Here is a 24,624-nt window from a genome sequence, read left to right as displayed (position 1 = left end):
ATGTAGAAAAATCAAACCTGCTTTCTTTTACTCCTAAAAAGAAAATCGAAGTGATAAAAATGAGTATGTTGGTAGATATGTAAGTACGCACAGATACGTTCAGGAAGGCACACAAGAACACTGGGACACATATGTAGACATGTCTATGAGTGCTGCATATATTATCAGGTGTGAAATACATCACACGAGGCACAACCAAACACGGGATAGGTCTACTGCTTTGAGGGCTGAGGACCATAGTCTCATGGGCAATGCTGTCAACTGGCATAAAACAGTCCATAAAGACAATGTTCTACATCCTAGTTTGGTGAGTAGCCTCTGGGGTCTTAAAAGCTTGTGAGCAGACATCTAAGATACAACTATTGGTCTCTCCTTGCCTGGAGCTAAAGAAGGAAATCAAAGACTTGAAGAAGAAACTGGTCTACAGGACTAATAGTCCAAACAAACAATGACATCACCTACCTTGAGACCAGAAAAACTAGATGGTACCCAGCTACCACTACTGACCATCTGGCCAGGGACTCAATAAATGGTCCCAGCTAGAATGGGAGAAAAATGTAGAACAAAACTCAAATTCCTCAAAAAAGGCCAGTAGAGACTAGATGAACCCCTGAGACTATCACCCTGAGATAGTCTTTAAATTTGGAACTCAAACTACTCCCAGAAGTCACCTTTTGGCCAAATGAAAGACTGGCCCATAAAATAAATAGTATCACCCGTGAGTACTGTGCTCCTCAAAATAATCGTCCGCATGAAACCAAATGGTAAACATTTACCCTAGACCAAAGACGAGAAGGCAAGGGGGGATGGGGAAGCTAGATTAATGGAAATAGAACCACCAAAATGGAAATAACAAGAATGCTGATATATTGCGAAGAATGTAACCAACGTCATGGAACAATATGTACAGAAGTTGTTAAACAAAAACCTAATTGCCTGTGTAAACTTTCACCAAAAACACAATAAAATATTAAAAAATGAGTATGTTGGGTAAATGAACCCTTTAAAATATTAATGGATAGTACAATTAGAGTAGGGGTCTAGAAGAACAGTTTCACTTTATTCTAAGCAGGATTAAAACAAAACCCTTCTGAATTTGTTTCTAGTTAAGGCATTCGCCAAACAGTCCTCAAATGGTAAACAGAATTTCCACAAGGGTTCAAAAATTAAAGTGTTTTAGTGAATGGCGTAACTGATAATTTAAAGCCCATCTTAACCTTTGTCAGAGAATTGTGAAATGCCTCCTGGATCATGACTCAAAGGTCTTCTTCCCTCTCACAGCTGTGTCCCACCTGTGGCCAGGCCACTTACCGTTAGTCAGATGGTATTTCTTTGCATTGCTGCGGAGCCAGCTAATGGCGAGATGGGCAGACTCTTTCATGACATCCCCGAGTTGGCCAGTCAGAGTTAACTGACCTTCGCCATCCATTCGGCTTGCCTCCACAAACATGATTTCCCCACCTAAGGGAGTCCAAGCCAAACCTATGGCCACGCCTGGTTGACTCAAACGCTCAGATACCTTGAAAGAAAGAAGAAAAATGATCACAGTTGGGTCAACAACTGCGGGATTATTTTCAGGCTGATTTAACACGCTACCTGCAGGAGTCTCTGCTCTTTCCATGGAGGGCTTAGGCTACACCTCAAAGTACTTATTTCCTAACAGGACTCTGAGTCACACTCATCACTTACTCTCTGGCTTTCTGCCAGAAGAAAAACCTTCCTCTATGGCATTAAAGCAATTTTACTTTAAACTAGTATGGATAACTTATATTTTAAAGACATATAGTTACAAATGCCTTAATTTTCAAGAACAAACCCAATTTTTAAAAACCTATTTAAGTAACTGTATTTCCCACTGCTGTTGAGTAGATTCCAACTCATAGCGACCTTATAGGACAGAGTTGAGCTGCCCCATAGGATTTCCAAGGAGCAGCTGGTGCATTCAAATTGCCAACCTTTTGGTTAGCAGCTGTGCTCTTAACCACTGTGCCATCAGGGTGCCGAAATATCTGTATAAGGCTACATATTTATATATTCTCCAGAACCTAACTTCCTTTTCAGTAATCGTGAATTTGTTTCAGGAATTATAAACCCTCTTACTAACACAGATTTAAGAAGTGTTAAATCTAGAGGCCAAGTGCGAAGGCACGTATTACAAACCCTTGATTTTACTTCTCTGCCATTTATCTTTCTCTGTGTTGCTGCAGAGACACTAGAAAATACTAGTCTGTGGTAACCTAGATTTCCCATGTGAGGAGGCCCACTGTGCTGCCTCAGTGCCATTGACTGGACATGTTACTCACCCAAGATTATGAACCTAAGTCATGACCCTTACAGGTTAACACAGCCAAGATATAAAAACCAACCTGTTCCCATCGAGTCGATTCCAACTTATAATGACCCTATCTATAGGACAGAGCAGAACTGCCCCATAAGGTTTCCAAGGAGTGGCTAGTGGATTTGAACTGCAGGCCTTCTGGTTAGCAGCTGAGCACTTAACCACTGCGCCAGCAGAAAACAAAAAAAAACCCAAACCTGTTGCTGTAGAGTCGATTCTGACTCATAGTGACCCTATGGGACAGAGTAGAATTGCCCCATACGGTTTACCAAGGAGCACCTGGTAGATTTGAACTGCCGGCCTTTTGGTTAGCAGTTGTAGCTCTTAACCACTGCACCACCAGGGTTTCCAAACAGAACCTAAAAAACCAAACCCAGTGCCGTCGAGTCGATTCTGACTCATAGGACAGAGAAGAACTACCCCATAGTTTCCAAGGTGTGCCTGGCAGATTCAAACTGCCAACCCTTTGGTTTGCAGCCACAGCACTTAACCACTACACCACCAGGGTTTCCTTCCAAACAGAAAACCCAAAACCAAACCCAATGCCGTCAACTCGACTCCGACTCATAGCGACCCTACAGGACAGGGTAGAACTGCCCCACAGAGTTTCCAAGGAGTGCCTGGAAGATTCAAACTGCCAACCTTTTGGTTAGCAGCTGTAGCACTTAACCACTACACCACCAGGGTTTCCTTCCAAACAGAAGTACTTGGTAAATAGTTAACTGCAAGGATGGAGAGTGTTGCTAAGCACGAGTGACCAAACCCAAAGCATCTAGGCTCACAATCACTTTATTCAGACGTGAGAGTAAGTGTTCTAATATAACCTGAAGATGGGATCAGTGACAAATCTGTGCAGTTTCACGTCAACATACCTAAATGGGAGAGGCGGAAGGCACGGATAACAAGCAAACCTGCGATCTCTGATCAGGGCTAACAGTGGCTCTCTAAGAGTGAAGAACGTTAGTTCTTAGACTTGGGAGTCATATTTTTCACAGTCATGTGTTCCGAATGTAACAATCGAGCCCCATTCCCATGTATTTCTGCCTCAGAACTGATGGAAAAGGAAGTAAATATGAATTTAAAGGATAAGATACAAACTCCTCTCCTGCCCTCTAATGCAGGCAGTTTTCCAGCCATCTTAACCCCTGTACAGAGCATGATCTGTATTTTGAAGGATTCCTTAATAAGTGACTCAACACAATTTGAAAACTATGTTTATTCACCAGGACTTTTCTATCAACTTCTCTTTTCATTACTGGTTTGTGGAATCATCAATTGTATCAGCCGAGACAGGCCTAGATGTGAAGCTCAGAGTGGTTTTCCCACTAGATGTTAAAAGTGGAACATGGGTATTGAGGTCATTTTTTGTCACTCACACTATTCTTACACTCCAATATTTTAAGGAAATACCTCTTTTAAACTTAGGCTAAGATCTTTTTGATATAAGTACTCGAGAATGTTTCATAAGATTTTGAGCAAATTAATCTCGAAGTAAAAATACATATTCAGTGGGCACTGGTCAGAGAGCTGGCAACCATCTTCTCCGAGTCGGTGTGCCAGACAACAAACCATCTTCTCCGAGTCGGTGTGCCAGACAACAAACCATCTTCTCCGAGTCGGTGTGCCAGACAACAAACCATCTTCTCCGAGTCGGTGTGCCAGACAACAAACCATCTTCTCCGAGTCGGTGTGCCAGACAACAAACCATCTTCTCAGGCAGCGTGCTAGACAACAAACCATCTTCCAGAGTTGATGCTACACAACAAATGGCAGTGCGTATTTTCATGGGGGACAGGGAAAGCATTGTTAGAATGAGCTGTGTGACCTTGGATCTGTCACTGAATCTCACTTGGCTTCAACTTCCTTATCTGTTAAATAAATGGTTCAGAGAAATGATCAATTTCTTCTGTCATAATTTTAACGATCGTGTAAATATGTAGACTGAGGAAAATTTTAAAACACTTGAGGAAAAACGTAATTAATAACACAATATGTATTATAACCTATGGCTGCATTTTTAATATGTACTTGAATGCTTCAGTGTTTAAGATGTAACTGCACGTTCAATCATTGCCAGTTTCATACTGGCCTTCCTTCTTAACAAAAGTGGTATTTGTGACCCTTTCCAGCCTAGGCCAACATTTACGGTTTTATTACTTTGTTATTTACTACTGCAAACTCATCGAGGGACCAAGAGTTTTACATTCACTCAAGAGTTCTTTACCAGTTGTCCTGAGCCAGGCTCTACTGCACATCTTAGGTATGTAAAAATGAGTATCTCTGGGAACTGACAGACACAGCAGTACCTCAGACAGAGGGGCGATTTTACTCCAGCACGGGGAGTGCAAAAACAAGGTCTCTACAAAGTGCTTTATCCGCAGGAGCCCTGACGAGGCAAGGGCCTGTCTGGTGAGCTGGCACGTGTGTCCTAGAAGCTAAATGCAAGTAGAGTCTTAACACATGACGAGAGTTTGCTGGGCAGAGAAGGGCCAGGAGGCCATGGTAACAGAGGGGCCAGTGGGTGCCACGGAATGGAGGCATGACTAATTGCGCAGGCCTTCTTTCCAGGGACAAGCACAGGACCAGGCTAAAACCTGAGCTTGTTGGATTGCTGTGGGACGTACCCAGGGTTTTTCTGCACTGATGTTTAGGCCATGAATGGGTTTCTTTGATAGCTCATACAGCATTTCTCACGCTCCTGCCGGGGTGTCACCTAAGCAGCTATCCATCCGCCAACCGCTTTATAGTCTTTGTACTAAGACCCTAAGCCCTTGAATTCACGAATATTTTATTTTTCTAAGTTGCAGGTTTGTTTCGGTAGCATTCAGAAAAGAGAAGGTCACATTCTGTTTCCCTTGGAGAGGTGCTGGGGTCTACCACTGCCATCTCTGAAATAGGTCCTGCCTGGCCTGGCACTCGTGCTGCTGAGAACCAGCTAATTCACGATGGGGTACGGGGCCAGAAGGGGTGTGCGGCACCAGCACCATCTCACACGGGGGTGTGTGGCACGAAGCCAGGCTTGGCACAGCGTGTTTGAACGGAGCAGGATGGAGAGGTAATTTACTACCATGACTCTTTTGAGCATTTAGTCTTTATACTCGTTGCCCATTTCCAGTGCCTGATTCTGTCTGCATGAAAGGCCAGCAGAATGATGGGACCTCCTGGAATTCACCTTTAGACACATTCTACTCAGGATGGTTTCTAAAATCTGCATCTTTCAGTAAGGGCTTTTCATTCACCACCGTCAGCAGCCAATACTGGCACTTTAATATGAGATTGGAAGACTCTGAAAACATGAATGGAGCCAGAGGTAATCAAATGACACAGTCTTGGGGTTTAGCGGCTGCAGAGCATATAGACACTTACCAAAAAACCCACTGCTGTTGAGTCAATTCCAGCTCACAGCAACCTGTAGGACAGAGGAGAACTTCCCCACAGGATTTCCAAAGAATGCCTGGTGGACTCAAACTGCCGACCTTTTAGTTAGCAGACGAACTCTTAGCCACTACACTAGCAGGGTTTTCACAGACACGGCTGGGATAAATAGGGACTCGTTTGTTTTTGTTTGGGCCAACTGCAAGATTGGCCAGCTAGGATATGTATCCAATAACGTGGGGGATTTTCCTGGCTTCACTAGGATGAAATGAAAATTATGATTTTCATTTCTCCCCAAATATGTGTTCATATAATCAATAAAAATAAAATATCTGCAACTGAGTGTGCTTTTATTAATGCCAATCCCCGAATTGTTTGACCAAATCAACTAACATTAAGAGCTGTGATTTGATTCCCGCATCCTCCCTAATCCTCCACACCCCAGCCGGGTCCTGGCCCGTGTTTCCGAGGAGGTGTTTTCTGAGCTAAGTGGGCTGTGTGACAGCGAGCGTGGGTGAGCAACGTCTCCTCTTGGCCACCTCTGCCCTGCAGCCACGCCCACTCCTCGCCCCACACAGCAGGAGGGACATTTCTGTCTTTTTCTTTAAAGATGAGCTTAGCTGACCTGGTTTTCTTTAGGAAACTTGACTGTTTTTGAGAAGGTGACCTATGGTACTGCTCCTATTGTAGACTTTAGAGCCCATTTCTCACCTTTCTTCCTCGCTGCCAGGCTACTGAATCAGTAACATTTTTCAGTACTAATATATTTTTGTAGAATCATCTTCAAGAAAAGTTAAGGACAGGAAGGGGTGGTGTGAAGTTATGGAGTGTAGGTAAAAAACAAGGGTTACAAAACCGACGGGGAGTTTTCTGGTGGTTGGGGACAGGTCTTTTTGTTTCTAGAGAGTGGGGCGGGTACAGGAACTAGACTGTTCATTTTTTAGTAAGTGCCAGGCACTATGGTAGGTGCTTCATGTGCACTAACTCATCAAATTCTGAGAACTAAGAAGATACATATAATTATCCTCATGTATCAGAGAACAGGAGCCCTGGTGGTGCAATGGTTAATCGCTCGGCTGCTAACAGAAAGGTCTGTGGTACAAACCCACAAACCACAGAAGAAAGATGTGACAGTCTGCTTCCATAAAGATTACAGCCTTGGAAACCCTATGGGGCAGTCCTAGTCTGTCCCGTAGGGTTGTTATGAGTTGAGACTGACTTGGTGGCGAAGAGTTTGGTTTTTTGTTTTGGTATTAGAGGAAGATACAAAATGCAGGGAGGCTGGGTAAGTGGCTTATCATTTAGGGAGTAAGAGATCTCTCTGCTGCTATCTGTTCTTCTCCCTTCTACTTAACCCCTGCTTCTCGGAAACTTATGACAACTGGCTTTACCATCTTCATTCTAGCCTCACCATCTTCAACATTCAAAAAGACTCTTCTCCTTCCTTACCATCCAAACTCCTGCTGCCATCTTGGGTGTCTTCAACGAATACATGGATGCCCATCCACAACCTGGGTTCTCAGCTCTCTAAAACACCTCCTAAACTCAGCTACTGTCTTCCAAGTCCTCAATATCAACAGAAATGACACTACTTCTGAAACTGGAATTTTTAAATATCTTCTCTGACCATCACTTCACTATACTTGTAGCTCACTAGTACCCAAGACCATCGACTCTACCACTTTCTCATCACATGGCAGTTCTGTCCTAACTTTACTCCTCTCCTTGTGCAGAGAATATACCTTTGTTCTGTTACAATCTTTTCCTTGCAAATAACTCAACGTTCTCATCCCTTTCTTCATTATACCCTGCAAAGGATATCCTTTCCTCTCTCATAGGCCATGTCCTCCCCTTCTGCTCTGGATCCCACTCCACCTCACTTCCCCAGGTGTGTTCCTATTGTTACCACCTCTCTCTCCAGTCCTGTTCTCTCTCCTGGATTATTCTTCTCGGCCAACATGCTCCTATCTTAAAACATCCTTTCGCTGACCTCCACATTCACTTCTGGCTACCTCAGTTCTCTGCACTTGTTCACAGCCTAATTTCTGAAGAGAGTCAACGAAACTCTAGCTCTAGTTCCTCACTGCCAATTCTCTCTCCAGTGCACTCCAAAACCTACCATCCCCACCACTCTTTGTGAACCCACTCTTCCAAGGTCACCAAATCCATGCTGTGTTAAACCCAATACACACTTTTCTGACCTCATCTCTCTTGCTCTCTCAACAAACAGCAAACACTGATACTCCTCCTTTCTTGAAGCATTCTCTTTGTTTTCATGGCAATACAATATCCTGATTGCTTTTTCCTTCTTAGCCCTCTGATGGCTCCTCTTCCTCCACATGGCCTCTAAATGCGGGTGTTCTTCAGCGCTTGCCCCTAAGCGACCTGCTCCTTTTCCCTGTACATTTTCCCCTAGGTGATCTCAACATTTCTGGGGCTTTAAATATTCTCTATTTTTTGATGACTCTGTAATTTATATCTCCATCTTGGCTCTCTCCTCTGAGCAACAGACCTGCATGTCCAACTACCTCCACTCAGATACTTCACAGATACCTCAAACTTAATATGTTCAATATGAAACTTTTAATTTTCTTGATAACACCACCTCCCCCTGCAAAAGGTCCCTCCCTCCACTAGTCTGTCCCATCTCAGTAAACGGCATGAACACCCAAGCACCCTGTCACTCTAGCCAGAAGCCTGTAACCCCCTTTTGATTACTGTTTCCTTCGCTCCCCATACGTAATCCATCAGCAAGTCCACCTCTACAATACATCCCAGATACACCTAGAGTGGTTATTCTCTCTCAGGACCACCCTGTTTGTTTTCTTTACAGCATCAATCTTAATTTGTAATTATCTATTTCCTTCTTCATCTTTTACTTTCAAGTGTGGAAAAGATGAACAATTCTTCCAAACTCTGGAACGCCAGCTCTTCCATTAGTGGCCACTAGTGATATTACCAATCTGCCTTTCAGATTTATACTGGCAAAAGCGTTCCCATGTAACAGCTCAGACACCACAAGGAAAAGAGAGTTTCTCCAATGACACCAAGCAAAGCAGTGTCAATAGCATTTCTCATTTCTGTTCTTCGGCTCTCGCTTTCCCAAAGCGCCAGGGACACCAGCACGCGTCCAAACATAACGGCAGAAATGGCTGGGAGAGAAGGCTATTGCATAGCAACAGAAACATGCTGCAATCCTTTGTTTTTATTTGTTGTTGTAATTTAAATTCCCAAGGAACTGCTGGAATATACTTTTTCTGGGAAGCCTAGAGAACGGCCCATCTGCCATGCAGGAATTAGACCTGTCTACTTACATTCTTGCTCACAAAATCACTGAATTCTCTTGGAACAGGCTAGCAGATTTTGCTCACTTTCTCAACCAACAAAGCTTTGCTCCAGTTAAAAACTCCCATCTTAAAACTTCAAAATTTAAATCCACGATATCTTTAGAATTCAAATAACCAAAATAATGTCTCTGATTCTACTGTTCGAGACCAGATTTACACTGAAGAGCAAATGGGTTCTTTTTCTGTAACTGAGTTCCATAGAGGCTCATTACTGTAATGATCAGAGTCAAGGAGATACACCAGGTGAGTCTGAGGAAAACCATGTCCACTCAGAGGGGTTTCAAATGGTACATGGGGAGGTGATCATCTGCATAGCTGAGCAGGTGTATCTTCTGAAAATCTATCTTTTTTCAGTAAGCTGACAAGAAGGAAGAGATGACAAATTTTATGAAGAAAAATGCTGAAGTCAGCTGTATAATACAAACTTTTTCTAGTAACTGACCTTTTTTTAATAAAAGCTCATTAAGCATTCTGTAAGATATTCATAATGCCCTCAGCAGTCACAGATTCAAACACCTATTTTCACCCAGTTGTCTCAACTCGGTCCTAGGTCTCAGGCCTTTACTGTAGGTAGTTATACTGTGAGGTACAGTTTGGGGAGGAAACCAAAAATAGGGCTAGAACTGTATACAATGTAGGTTTAACCCTAAAGGAACCCTTACCAAGGAAACAACAGATTCCCGAATGATGTGATCGGGGTCTGCACTGGCAGCAGTCTGAATGGACCGTCCTGAAGCTGTGCTTATGTTTTCAGATGTTTTGTACTATTGATTCCCCACCTCTTCCTCTACTGCCTCCTTCTCCCAGCTCATGTTAGGGCAAAGAAATCCTTAATTAAAGCACGTCCAATAGAAACACAGACATGCTGAGGAGAAAAAAAGGAGAAAGTCAGAGACAGTGTTCTTAAAATAGAACTGGATGGTAGAGAATAAGCCCAGATTGGGTTTCTAAAAAAGGATATGGCCAGGGTCTCTAGCTGCCTGGAAGTGATAATATCACATGCAACACTAAAAAACAATACTATACAGAAAACAAGTTTCCAACATTAAGACAAAATTCAGTCTCCCAAAACATCCAACTCTACTTCTCCAATCTATTAAGCAACAGCCAGAGTAGACCAGTGAGCACTGACAAAGAAAGGAGAATGGTTACCTCCATTTCATACATCGGGGGCCCAAGGATATCTTTCAGTGCGTGAAAATCAATCAAAATTGGCATTTCAGGTGGTAGGGCAAAGTCAGTAGTGTCATCAAAAGATTTAGGCTTTGCATCTTCTAAGATGTGTTCTCTGCAACCTAAGAGAGAAAAATTTATTTAGAATAGAACTTTTAAGACCTCTGCAGGTTTCAAAATTAGCAGTAAATATAAAAAAGTGGATGGATTTCAATAGTACAGTCCCTTTTATGCATTCATTAAAGACACAGAAATTCATCTTGTATGTATGTAGAAGTTAGGCAGAAGAATTAGTCTTTTGATAACCCTTTAGGGTGGTATAATGCAATTATCTATTCATTTACTTGTTTAGTGTCTATCTATTTCCACTAGAGTGTGAGCTCCATGAGGCAGCAATGGCCTTTATAGGCCAGATACGGAAGGTCAAAGCCAACAGATTGCTTCCTACAATTCTGTTAGATCAACATAGTTCAGGGCTGGTAACAAACTCGTCAATTCCCTCCACTCTTGATGACTTTTCAGAGGACCCAATCAGGTATCCCATTTTCTGACTGGGCAACATGAACTTGGAAATGACAAAACCCTCACTAAGCAATGCCTCTTTGTAAGAATACAGCTCAACTCCAAGATTATAATTTTCCAATAAAAACAAATACAACTGATTAAGCCATGATGAGAGAATATGAAGCCTGGATTGAAATCCCTGTAATAATGGGCGGTTTCCTTTTTACTCTCCTGACAGCAGGGTTGGCTGCCATCTTGTCAAAGTACTAACTGACAGGGAGCAGGGACCAACTGACCTATCAAAGCACCTTTTCTACAGGTCTTCGTAATTCTAGTCTGACTAAAGATAAATATTACATAATATATGGCTAAAAAAAAAAAAAAGAAACCTAAAATAAGGAGTAAAACCTATCGTTGAGTCGATTCCAACTCACAGTGACCCTAAAGGACAGGGCAGAACTGCCCCATAGAGTTTTCAAGGGGCACTTCGTGGATCTGAACTGCCGACCTTTTGGTTAGCAGCCATAGCTCTTAACCACTATACCACCAGGGAGTCCAAAATAACGAGTAGGGATTTAAATTATTGTAGGGAATATTTGGCTGTATTCATCCTCATTCCCAGCCTTGTTTTTCTTTTAGTTTTGTTATGTTCTAGTTCTTATATTATCTCATGAAATGTTTTAAAATATATCTTTCTTTTATTATATCTTTTATATTCTAACACTTTCTGAAACTGATTATACATATTAATTAATATACAACACAATTATATAATCACAAACATGTATCTATATTTATTTTAGTTTTGCTATTCTACACAAAGTTAAAACAAAGTTTTGTTCACTGCCTTTCTTAATTACTCCTTTTCTTCCTAAAATGATTACTGACTACATTTAATAGTCATCTGGGCTCCAAAAATTTCAGACCCTAAGGGTAACTGGAGTCATCTTGTGGTGTCACTAAAAGACGCTGGCGTATTAGAGCCTTGATATGACTTCAGGTGAGGGGGCCCCTACTCTCCTGCTTGCCCCTGCTGGGCTCCCCTTCAAGACCAAATCACGAGGAGAGAAAAAACGGGTTACACAGTGTGACACAGCAGCTCAGATTTCCTGCCAAGTGCTGGCTACTGGATCCTATAAAAGCATTAAACCTCTTACTATCCACCCCTTCAAGACTGTTGTGAGAATTAAAGAGAAGGTCCTTTGCAGACCGCGAAGTGCAATGCACAAATTCTAAGTGCAAACTTCAAGTTATATATGTTCTCAGTCATATCTGTGTAATGCATTCAGCGGTGGGTTGCAGAGGGCGATTTATAATGCAACTAGACCTTAGAAAAGCTGGCACCTTACTCTAGGCTTTGGGCACAACAGCTGTGTTATGACAGATACAATAATCTCAGAGCTAATCTGCACTTTACAATGTCCCACCATTAGAACACAAGCCCAGAGAACTAAAGCTGCAGCAAAGAAAACGAGGCCAGCTAATTGGAAGAGACAGGAGACCGCTGGATTTTAAGAATCATCCACTGGACCTTGTGTAAGGCAAAGTGAGGAATACTTGGATTTTCATAGAATACACACAGATTCCTCATTAGAACAAAGAAAAATCAAAACAGTATCTCACAAAGATGCCAATGAAGAAACAAGACCCCGTTACATCGGAACCTTCAGAGAGCAAGGCACAAGCTTTTAAGACCTCAGCTCCACAAAGACACATGCACACCCATATTCATTGCAGCACTGTTCACAAAAGCAAAAAGGTGGAAAACAACCTAAATGCCCATCAACAGATGAATGCATAAACAAACTGTGGTACACATATACACAGAATACCACTGGCAATGTTAAAGAGTAACAATGAACTCGCTTGCCAGTCATCTCACAACACGGATGAACCTGAAGGACATTATGCTGAGTGAAATAAGTCAATCACAAAAGGACAAATATTACATGAGACCACTATTAGAAAGGTTTACACAGAAAGAAACAATCTTTGATGGTCACCAGGAATGGGAAGAGGAGGGAGGGAAAATCACTAACTAGATAACCAAAACCAAACCCGCTGCCATCAAGCAGATTCAGGCTCATAGTGACCCTACAGAACAGAGTAGAACAGCCCCATAGGGTTTCCAAGGAGTGGCTGGTGGATTCGAACTGCCAATCTTTTGGCTAGCAGCCGAGCTCTTGACCACTGTGCCACCAGGGCTCCAACTAGATAGTATTAACTTGGGTGAAGGGAAAGGCAGTATGCAATAACGGGGATGTCAGCACAACATGACCAAGGCAAAGGAAGACACCAGGAGGAAACAACAGTAAATACTACTACACACAGGATCCTGTAACAACAATTTATGCCTGGATACATAAGTAGATATAAGCTGAACAGGTGTGAGAAGGCGTATGGGAGTATACCCACAAGCACACCTAAGTTTGGCAGATGATGTTTACACACGAGTTATTTGTATGTGCTACAGATATATCCACGTATATGGCAGAGCGCATGGGGGCAAAGTTATGAAAACTTCTTGTTGTTAGGTGTCATCCAGTCAGTTAAAATTCATAGCGATCCTACGCACAACAGAACGAAACACTGCCAGGTCCTGTGCCATCCTCACAATCGTTGTTATGTTTGAGCCCATTGTTGTAGCCACTGTGTCAATCCATCTTGTTCAGGGTCTTCCTTTTCTTCACCGACCCCCTACCTTACCAAACTTGATGTCCTTCTCCAGGGACTGGTCCCTCCTGATAACAGGTCCAAAGTCTGTGAGACAATGTCTCTCCACCCTTGCTTCCATGGAGAACTCTGGCTATATTTCTTCCAGAACAGTCTTGTTCATTCTTCTGGCAGTCCAGGGTATATTCAATATTCTTCGCAAACACCATAATTCAAAGGCATCAATTCTCCTTCGGTCTTCCTTATTTATTGTCCGGTTTTTGCATGCATACGAAGCAACTGAAAAGACCATGGCTTGGGTCAGGAGCACCTTAGTCCTCAAAGTGAAATCTTTGCTTTTCGACACTTTAAAGAGGTCTTTTGCAGCAGATTTGCCTAAGCAATGTGCCTTGACTGCTGCTTCCATGGGCGTTGACTGTGGATCCAAGTAAAATGAAATCCTTGACAACTTCAATGTTTTCTCTGTTTATCATGATGTTGCTTACTGGTCCAGCTGTGAGAATTTTTGTTTTCTTTATGTTGAAGCATAATCCATACTGATGGCTGAAATCTTTGATCTTCAACAGTAAGTGTTTCAAGTCCCCTTGCTTTCAGCAAGCAATGTTCTTAGCCATAACCAAACACCTTGAGGGACAGGGTTACTGGGCTTCAGGGCTTAAGACTGTAGTCTCAGGGGACGTACAGGTCATCTGGTATAACACAGTCCATAAAGACAATGTTCTGCATCCTACTTTAGTTAGTAACGTCTGGGGTCTTAAAAGCTTGTGAGAGGCCACCCAAGACACAACCACTGGGCTCTTCCCATCTGCAGCAGAGTAAAGAAAATCAAAGACTCAAGGAAACCATCAGTCCAAAGGAACACAAACTACAGTCTCCACTAGCCTGAGACCAGAAGAACTAGATGGTTCCTCCTAAGAGGGACTGGCACAAGAAGAGCCAGTAGCAGAGTCCCAGAGACCATTGCTGGCCTTGCCCAAGATTGTAACATTCAAGCAAGATGAACTTTTTAAGGCAAACAAAGCAAAACAAAAACAACTAAAGAAGTTTAACCTCCCAATGTACCATGGCTCCTCCCCCACAAGTCGTTCCTGTATTTGCAGCGTTCTTCCAGGCTGGTCTCTAGAGCTAAAACAGTGGTTCTTAACAAATGGTTAAGTATCATATGAAAAACGATTGATTTACAAAAAGGCAAAGTATAAATTAGAAAAGAAAAATACTATTTTATAGCTACCAAAATATGGTAACTAGTAAAGAAGTTAAAGAAATGACAAAAGTCAATGTTAACTAAAGAGAAGAGATTTTCTCAAAGACCGTTCTTATGGGACTATAAAGTGGTTCAATCTTTCAAGAAGGCAACTTGTAATACGTATTTGAAGTCTTCCAAATGGTCATAATCTCGGACCCAGTGATTCTTTTTTTTTTGATGAAAATATACACAGCAAAACATACACCATTCAATAATTTCTACATGTACAATTCCACAACATCGATTACACTTTTCAATCTGTTCAACTATTCTCCCTGGCTATCCTTTCCCAAATTATTCCACCACCATTAACATAAACTCACTGCCCTCTAAGCTTCTTATCTAACCTTTCTGAGTTGGGTTGATATCATCTGAACTGGAAGGCAAGGGGTTGTTTCCTTGTCAGTTTGATCTCACATAGATAATTCTTTTTTTTTTATTGTTTAAAGATGACTTCAGGGGATAGTTTCCATCAAAGGTTTAAACATTACCTCAGGGCAATAGTCTTGGGGGGAAGAGAGGGAAGGTTATCCAACCTCCACAAAGTCTAGACTCATTGATTCTTTTTTGTAGGAATCTATTATTAGACATAAGTAGAAAATGGTTTACAGCAACAATTAGATTCAATATAAATACCACATTAGGAACATGGTTAAGTAAAGTGTGGTATATCCATCCAATAAAATGCTACACAGCCACTAAAAATGTTTTTCAAGTGTTTTTAATGTCAGAAAATTGAGGAAGGGCCTAAAATTTCACACAGTGTAATTTCTGCGTATTTATGAATGAATGAATGATATAGTCCAAAATGTTAAAAGACGTTATCCCCTAAGTTATGAGATTAAGATTGCATGAAATAAGTCAGTAAAGAAATCTCAAGTCCCGGCTTCCTAGCTGGCCTTGAACATTTTACCTCTTTGTATTTGGTTTTCTAATCAGTAAAGCTGGAATAACTACAGTACCCTCAGAGGGTTGCTGGGAAAATTTAATTATGCTTAAAGCCTTAATAAAGACGTGCACGTTTTTACTCCACAGCCCCCTTCATTAGAACACTGCTCTCTCCTTCCTAACCCCATCCAGGCCCCACAGTCATACGGTGGCCTCAGCAGGCCCAGGCCATGGCGCAGCACAGGCCCAGTGGCTACTGGAATCTGTTTATGAGGTATTTATTGGTAAACCAGGGAAGTGGATCCTTGAAAGTGAAAAGGGATCTTAACTCTTGCACTTAACACTTGAGATTCTGTCTGAGTCCCCACTGTGGGGGAGTAACTGTGTAGTTTGGTTCCCACGCACCCTTTGGCTTTACAGCAAATACCTGTTAGGCTCTCGTACGTGGAGCTTAACCAGCCTCCCCTCTCCCTCCAAAAAGACCCAAAAGTAAAAGTACTCTGAGATGCGGAATAATCTCTGAGCAATCTTTTGACGTGACATAAAAAAGCAAACTTTTCCATGACTAAGTACTGTAATTTGAAATATATCGTTACAAACATACCCAAAGTAAGGTTTATCACCATTTTAATTCTTCAGGATATTAAGAAATCTTCCTAAATTCCCTTTCTCTAACTAGTCTGCTCACTACTGATAACTGCCTCAACATCAGGAAGTGTCTGTTGTTGGGAACTGCAGAAATACATGTAAGAAGGAAGAGATCAAGACTCAGGACTCTGCCCTGTGCTATTACTATGTATCACTACTATGTGTCACTATGTGTTAAAGTTCTCTTTACAGAGTATTTCAAAGCATATTCTTAAATATAATGCCATTAATTAGCGGTTGATAAGAAAGGACATTGAAAAATAAAACAATAAGCTAGTTCGACCACACCCTACTTTAAACTGTTTTTTCACTTAAAAAAAATAATAAAATTGGTCTGAGAGAGAGTTAACATTTTTTAGTTGATTTACTCTGCTCTGAGATACTGCCAAGCTCTTCTTTCACAGCTATTGCCAGCTGGTTTGGAGTCTGATTCAGGATACAGCTGGGATGGTCAAGGCACACCAGGGGTTTACCAGCACAGTGCGCAGATAGGCGCACAGCACCCGGCAAAGCCGGGTGGCCTCTTGGCAGCACAACAAACACAGAACTGTGGTGATGCTGCTGGCAAAGTGAGTGTGCAATGTGGGTGCACTCCCCAAGGGACTAACCCACACTCTAGAGTGGATGTCACCACAGCTAGTACACAGGGGTATTCTGTAGCTACGATCTCCTCAGGAGAAGGATTAGGCTTTGATTAGGCTTTTCCTAAGCAGCTGTTACTAGGAAACCATCAAGAAATCTTTCTATTTCTTCCTTCCACCACAGGAAAATGAAAGCAGGTCCAAGAGCTGTGAGAAGGGGGGAGAGAAGGAGGTATTACAGGGGCAGGTAAGGAGGAAGGATTGTTGTTAGGTGCCCTTGAATTGATTCCGACTCATAGTGACCCTATAGGACAGAGGAGAACCTCCCTGGAGGGTTTCCAAGGAGCAGCTGGTGGATTAACTGCCGACCTTTTGGTTAGCAGCTGAGCTCTTAACCACTGCTCCACCAGGGCTCCAGGAGGAAGGATAAACCAAAAAACCAAACCTGCTGCCGTCGAGTCAATTCTGACTCATTGCGACCCTACAGGACAGAGTAGAACTGCCCCACAGAGTTTCCAAGGAGCGCCTGGCGGATTCAAACTGCTGATCTTCTGGTTAGGAGCCATAGCACTTAACCACTACACCACCAGGGTTTCCAGGAGGAAGGATATAGGGGTATAATACCTTTGGAAATTCCAGTAGCTTTCTATTAAAAAAAAAAAGTTCCTTGCCTTTTGAATAAATTTTGCATCAGAATGGTGTCTTTTGGCAGCTGAAACAACCAGTGGAAAGCAGAGAGAGGACAGGAACACAAAAAGCTTGCTAACACACACCCAACAATTCCCCAGAGTGCAGTGGAAACTAATATCTACCTAATCACAGATATCCCCAGGATATCGACAATCGTCTTCACTCAAAAGTCACTACGTTGAGTCTGCTGAACTGTGGTAACTGTGTGCAGATGACGGGGTACGTTACTGGGTGTACCACCAGCTAGTTGGCAGAGAGGTCACGCGTGCATCAATGAGGGGGAATGATGTCTACCTCTCTTTAGCATACGTGGGAATATACGGATTTCCGACTCTGTTTAGGTATCAAAAAATGACTTGTACGGCTGCAGTTATAAAAACCAATTTTTTTTTTTTAAAACAGAGCCAGCTTTGTAAAGTGAGATGAGGTGCCGAGATTATAAATGATTATGATTTTGTCATTTCTTGTAAGTATGTGCCTCAAAGCTAAATTGGCCACAGACACAATGCATCTGAAAGCCTCTTTTTGGGAAGGCAGAAAGGGGAAAACAAAGTATCTTAAAAACATACTGGGAAAACCTAATTCCAACCGTGTAATTCTGTGCTGTCAGTGTCCGGTTAATCATTTCCAGAAAACTCTCTTCTAGCCAGAGGAAGTATGCTAGGTGCAGCGGAGATTCAAACTACCGAGCAGGGCTGCCCAGGCATCTGTGCTAGCCTATTTTCAAACATTTTTTTTTTTTTAAGGAACTGGTTGTAATGGAGAAATCGATGGGTCAAATGCCCAGAAGAACCTCCATGCTAGCAATAAACTTCTAAGTCCTTTCTGCCAGTATTTTCCACATTATTTCGGGGATGGCTCTGGGTTAACAGAACCTTAACTTCAAATACATTTCCTTTCCAGTTTACCAACTAAGCATTTCCATGAAGAACCACTGAGATACAGATGAAGCTTCACTTGTGAACCATTTTTTGAGTTTCGTGGTAGTTATCTATTGGCGAAAATAAAAAATGGGTATCTCGAAAAAATTGTTTTTCCATCCAAATGGATTTTGAGCTTACTGATAAGCAGATGATTCTATTGTCTCGATTTACTAAAAGCAATAAAAAAGCTACAATTTCTGCAATAAATAAAGCGAAGCTTTCAATGATCAATTCAGTGTCTCCACAACACTTTAAAAACTAGCATTTATCCCACATTTTAAAACTACTTGTTTATGCTTCTACCTCCCCCAACAGACTGCCCATTTGTTAAGAGTTTCTTTCGTCTGCTTCCCAGGATCCAGTTTAGAAATCTGGCATATAGTAAAGGTTCAGGTAAACGCTAGCTGACTCACTGACTGAATGAATCATCACATACAAGGGCCCAAGACAGAAGATGCGATCTTTAATACTACTGGACAAGGGAGCTTGTACCCGTCCCCCAGTGGGTTTTAGGCATTGATAAATCTTATTTCCTTTATTAGAGATCCAGAAAACACTCCTCTAGAATTATTTTAAATGGATTAGTAGTTAAAATGCAGAGATCATTTGTAATATTGGGGGAAAAAAAATTCTTTAGAATTCTTGTAATATAGAAAGGCTGGTTCTGACATGTGACGACAACACCCAATGGCCATGAAATCTCTCCACATGATTCATTAAATTGAACAGTGACTTTATAATTATTTGACAATATGTGATTTTCCTGCCCAGAAACAGAATTTAAGTAACAAACATTTACTCCTATACTAAGTAGGGCTCTTCCTCCACTGCTGCTCCCTTCATGCCTGTGTGGACAAACCCCCTCTCTCAAACCAAGGCACAATCAGTAAGTCGGTGTGAACGTCAAACTTAGAAAGAAATATCTAGCGTATCTTCATGAAGTTGGCTGGCACTGTACACCAAGGGGATATTTTCCTGACAACATTAGAACACCAACTGATTTTAGACGTCTGGACTCATTTTGGGACTCATCACACCTAATATCGCTGCCAATGCAAAGGGTTCAGCACAGAAAGTCTTAACCTCCAGATCTAAACTTACTATAATCACAGGCTGTAAAACCCAGTTAGCTGTAACAGAACCCTACCGACACCCGCAAGCCAGGTGGTGTTGGGGACTAAAACTCTGTGAAGTAAACATTCCTCAGTGGTAGTCTTAATTCCTTTGACTATTATAGAATTTTTTAAAAATAATTCTTATTGTGCTTTAAGTTTACAAATCAAGTCAGTCTCTCACACAAAAATCCATATATACCTTGCTACACATTCCCAATTACTCTCCCCCTAATGAGACAGCCCCCTCTCTCCCTCCCCTCTCTCTTTTTTGTGTCCATTCCGCCAGCTTCTAACCCCCTCCACCCTCTCATCTCCCCTCCAGGTAGGAGATGCCAACATAGTCTCAAGTGTCCACCTGATCCAAGAAGCTCACTCCTCACCAGCATCCCTCTCCAACCCATTTTCCAATCCAATCCATGTCTGAAGAGTTGGCTTTGGGAGTGGTTCCTGTCCTGGGGCAACAGAAGGTCTGGGGGCCATGACCACCGGGGTCCTTCTAGTCTCAGTCAGACCATTAAGTCTGGTCTTATGAGAATTTGGGGTCTGCATCCCACTGCTCTCCTGCTCCCTCAGGGGTTCTCTGCTGTGTTCCCTGTCAGGGGAGTCATCGGTTGTAGCCAGGCACTATCTAGTCGTTCTGGTCTCAGGATGATGTAGTTTCTGGTTCATGTGGCCCTATTATAAATTTTTATTTGTCCTGAATCACTAATACAATCAAAAGGAAAGTTAAGCATCAAAAGAATGAAGCAAGACTTCAAATCTTAAAAAAATGTAAAACTGAATTCAAACTTCTAAGCCGCACCTGAGCAATCCAAATCTTTATGTAATCGGAAATCAGCTCAAGCTTGACAGATACGCCATAGCACAAGCTTCAAAGCTAGCTTCTGATGATAGAGTGTCTTAGATTGTGATGACTGTTTAATTGGTACAACACTTTAAATACTGAGATTCTACAGGAATAAGCAGAAATGTTCCAAGCTGTGCTGCCTAAAGCATAGGAAAATACAGGTCAATTTTAATTCAGCTTCCACAACAATACGAAAGCCATAGCTGGGACGTTGTCACGCTGTGCTCAAAGACCTCTTATCATCGGACCCAGGTATTTCTTCAGAAATTAAAACTCTGGCTTCTGAGTACTGTAACAATTTAAAATAAACAGCCTAACCACCTACCTGGTCTGTGGTTTCTGGGTACAGGGGCACACTCACAAATTACTCTCTCTTTATTCTAAATGCAGTAAGAAAGGAAGATACAGGAGTTAGGTTAAAAGGTTCTAGGACTTTATGTGTAACTGGAACTTTCTAAGTAACAGGAAACTTCTCTATCGTCCTCACTTCACTAAAAACAGCTAACAACATTTTCATGTCCAAAAAGAAAATAAAACAAAAGTCTAAAAATGACATCAACAAAATTCACATTAAAAGCTGACAAATGAAGGTTGTTTCAATTGCAGCTGAAGATTCATTCATTCGCATGTGAGTGATGGTCTTATTGGACTATTCCTTCCTGAAGGCCCACCCAACGGAGTTGCTGTTGTTGTTCGGTGCCATCGTTGGTTCCGTCTCACAGCAACCCTACGTACAACAGAAAGAGACACTGCCAGGTCCTGTACCAACCTCACAATCATTGTTATGCTTGAGCCCACTGTTGCAGCCACTGTGTCAATCCATCTCGTTGAGGGTCTTCCTTTTCCCTGACCCTCTACTTTACCAAGCATGACGTCCTTTTCCCGGGACTGGTTCCTACGATAACATGTCCAAAGTATGTGAGATGTAGTCTCTCTGTCTTTGCCTCTAAGGAGCACTCTGGTTGTACTTCTTCCAAGACAGATTTGTTTGTCCTTCTGGCACTAAGCCTACTTGCTTCAATGGTAAGATACATTTCCCCCACCCAGCACATGCTGGCCAGTAGTCAAGGGTGGTGAACTGATGAATCAAAGTCAATGAATGAGGAAAACCAGTGCTAATCTTTTATTTTGATGTATTTTTAACTCTGAAGTTGTCGAAAAGATCAAGGAATTAAGGATATTTTATGTACCTTCTTCCACTACATTAGGTTGATTTCACTTTCCTTAAAAAAAAAAAAAAAAAAAGTTTTTTTTTTTTTTAATATAAAGTAAACATAGCAGAGAAACAATATATGTCAAAAGGCAACTCAACCAAAATGGAATCCAGACTGAACTATAGTTAGTTGTCAGAGTTGGATAGCTCTGTGGTCTACTGGCTTACCTGGCCCAATGTTTTCTGGTCAACAGGAGCTCGAGCAAATCTATCATGAGATGATAGGCCTGTCTTCACTGACCTCAAATCTTACTGCTTAAGACTCACACCACATAACCACTAGTTCTCCTTCCAATTTACAGCTTCCATTTTCCTACAGACTGGGACACAGACAGCCAAGACGTGAACCAGGCAAGCACAGTGTTTACTGGGGAATGCTGTGAAGGGATTTATAAATCAATCAGGGTCAAACTAGATGGCCGCAGAGGATTCTATTCAAATAAGACTTTAACAGTCAATGACACCGTGAGTGGTGGTCTAAAGGTTAAGGGCTGTATAGGCTGGTAATTTCTTCACAGGCTTTCTTTCTGCTTACTTTATCTATTACCACTATTTGTATTCAGCATTTCCCTGGAGGTCCTTGCTGGAACATTAGAGAAAAAGTGAAATAAAAGATGTAACAGCTGGAAAGGACGAAGTAAAAACTGACATTATTTGCACTTATCTTGATGGATGGTATATGTAGAAAATCCAAAAGAATCTATCAATTATTAGAATTAATCAGTCAATCCAGCAAGTTTGTGGGATATAAGGACAATACAGTATTTCATATACTAGTAACAAAAAATGACAAAATGAAATCCAAAAAGTATCATTTACAATAACATATATACACACAAATATGCAAAAGCTCTATACTGAAAACTACTTAAAAAGACTTAAATAAATGAAGCTATACATCATGTCATGATTTGGAAGACCTGATATTGCAAATTGCCGATGCTCCTCAAACTGATTTACAGAGTCCAATGTAATCAAAATCAAAATACCAGGGGGTTTTACTTACTTAGGAGCCCCTGGTGGTACAATGGTTAAGTGCTCAGCTGCTCACTGAAAGGTCGGTGGTTCAAACCACCCAGTGGATCCATGGGAAAAAGACCTGGCAATCTGCTCCCGTAAAGGTTATAGCCTAGAAAACCCTGTGGGGCAGTTCTACTCTGTCACATGGGGTTGCTACTAGTTGAAAATTGACTTGATGGCACCCAACAACGACAACATGGTACAGGAGTACTTGAACAAATGGTCATCTTCCTAACTCTTCACAGCGAAAGACCCTGGTATACAAAATTGAACACATGGCACATCCCTGTCCCTGGCTAAAGGCAGGCACAAAGTAAAAAAAACTTTAGCCATGTCCTTTTATCTCTTAACCTAACTAATACACCAGAAAGAAAAAAGGCAATTGAGAATACACAAATAACATACAGAAAAATAAAGCAGGGCTGCTTTGCTGAAAAAATTCCCACGGCTTGTAGGTAAGAGTGCCTAAACCAGAAATGGTCATCCTCTAACAGAGCAATCATACTTTTCACCAGCCTTTTAAACTCCCTGATATTATCTGGTCTGTTTAACTGCCAGTTAAGACCCCACAAATACAAAGACAACTAGCTGTTCGTAAACCAGTACTTCTGGGCCTACTCCAGAAAGTCTGCTCAACACACTAGAGGTTTCTGCCTGTTTTGAAGCTTGTGGCCTGAAATCACTTTTCTCCTGGCAGTAACTCCAAGCCCAGCATTATTTCTGACATTAAAAACAAGTCTCTCACTGCATTACTTGCAATTTCTAAAAACAACTCTGTTTTGTTTTTATATTCTAATGTTAAATAATTCATTTCTTAATGAGAAACTTTCAGTTACTAAGGTCCATTTGGACTTTGTGGCAGGAAAACCTAATGTAGACTCTTTTGTAGAAATTTTTCTTCTAGTCTGGTTGAAGTCATAAACATCAATTCAGGATGCCTTATAATTACCCTAACCACAGGTCTGAGGAGAGGTGTTTACAGCAACTCAAGGGCATCGAGCAACACTACAACAGGCGTGTAGTCCTTATCTGCGCCTTGAATAGGACTACAACCAAAACCATGCTCAAGAGACAAGTATTTATCCTACTTGTTAATTCATCCAGATGTCCTAGGTAATATCTTAACCACCTTAATCTGCTTAACTATGTTATCATTTAGATATTCCATGAACCATGGATTAAAAAAAAAAACAAATAAATGTTATCACGAAAACTTTTATGTTCTTACACAGTTCACAAGCTGTCTGCACAAGTCCATGAATATCTGTGGGTTATCTTTAAATAGCTGGTATGACCACAGACATTATCAGAAATATGCTAATGTTGTATGTATAAACATTAAGCAACGTATAATTAAAGAAAGTTTCCTTCTGACACAGAATCCTTCTGTATTATTGTAAATTCTAAAAAACATCATCTAAATCTCAAACACAGTTTTCAAAGTGAGTTAGCTACATAAACTCATTTCACTGTCTACCTTTCACAAGTTTTAACAGAGCAAAAACACAGGTTCAGCTGCTTCAGACCACAGCACAAGGAAGGTGCTGTAGGAATAAAAAGGGGAAACTGAGGATCATCTAGATTAAGGTTTTATATTTAAAAAGAGAAAGAAAAAATACCTCTCAGCCCCCCCCCCCCCGCCGCCCCCGCCACTGCCAGCTCACGCCAGTGACCTTCACTGCTGATGGGCTATCACTTCCCTGGGACACTTCAAAAAAATGCAGATTTCTGACAACAGTGGTCTGAACACGTGTTTATACTTCCTCTTCAAACTCTATTAAAAGGACAGTTAAGACTAAAGAAGTATACACTCCTGGAACAGGAAGAATGAGAAGAGAGATAAAGCCGATGAAAAGACTGACAAAATTTTGGAAAAGAGAAAATGGAACGACAAGAAGTAATAAACACTCAGCAGGCTGGAGAAAGTGGGAACCTCAGTACCTGCAGTGGGAACCAACAAGTTCATGCGGGCCACAGACAGAATCCTACAAAGGATCAGGAACCTGAGGTACCCTTTAAAGTGTTCTGAGGGGTGGCACTAAA

General features: G+C 41.6%; 1 protein-coding gene across 2 annotated transcripts in view; it reads right to left on the bottom strand.

Moving 5' to 3' along the window:
* Positions 1 to 24,624, bottom strand: part of LONP2 (lon peptidase 2, peroxisomal) — a 120,525-nt gene that overhangs the window by 13,737 nt on the left and 82,164 nt on the right. For both annotated transcript variants that reach the window (XM_010596137.3, XM_003416345.3), the window contains exons 12-13: positions 10,213 to 10,355; positions 1,312 to 1,519 (exon numbers count right to left, since the gene is read on the bottom strand). In XM_010596137.3, the coding sequence (XP_010594439.1) occupies positions 1,312 to 1,519; positions 10,213 to 10,355 (351 nt within the window). The remainder of the gene's footprint in view (positions 1 to 1,311; positions 1,520 to 10,212; positions 10,356 to 24,624) is intronic.

The sequence above is a fragment of the Loxodonta africana genome, chromosome 21 (genome assembly GCF_030014295.1).
Source record: "Loxodonta africana isolate mLoxAfr1 chromosome 21, mLoxAfr1.hap2, whole genome shotgun sequence".
NCBI classification, from domain to species: Eukaryota; Metazoa; Chordata; class Mammalia; order Proboscidea; family Elephantidae; genus Loxodonta; species Loxodonta africana.
This window is presented reverse-complemented; position numbering and strand designations above follow the sequence as displayed.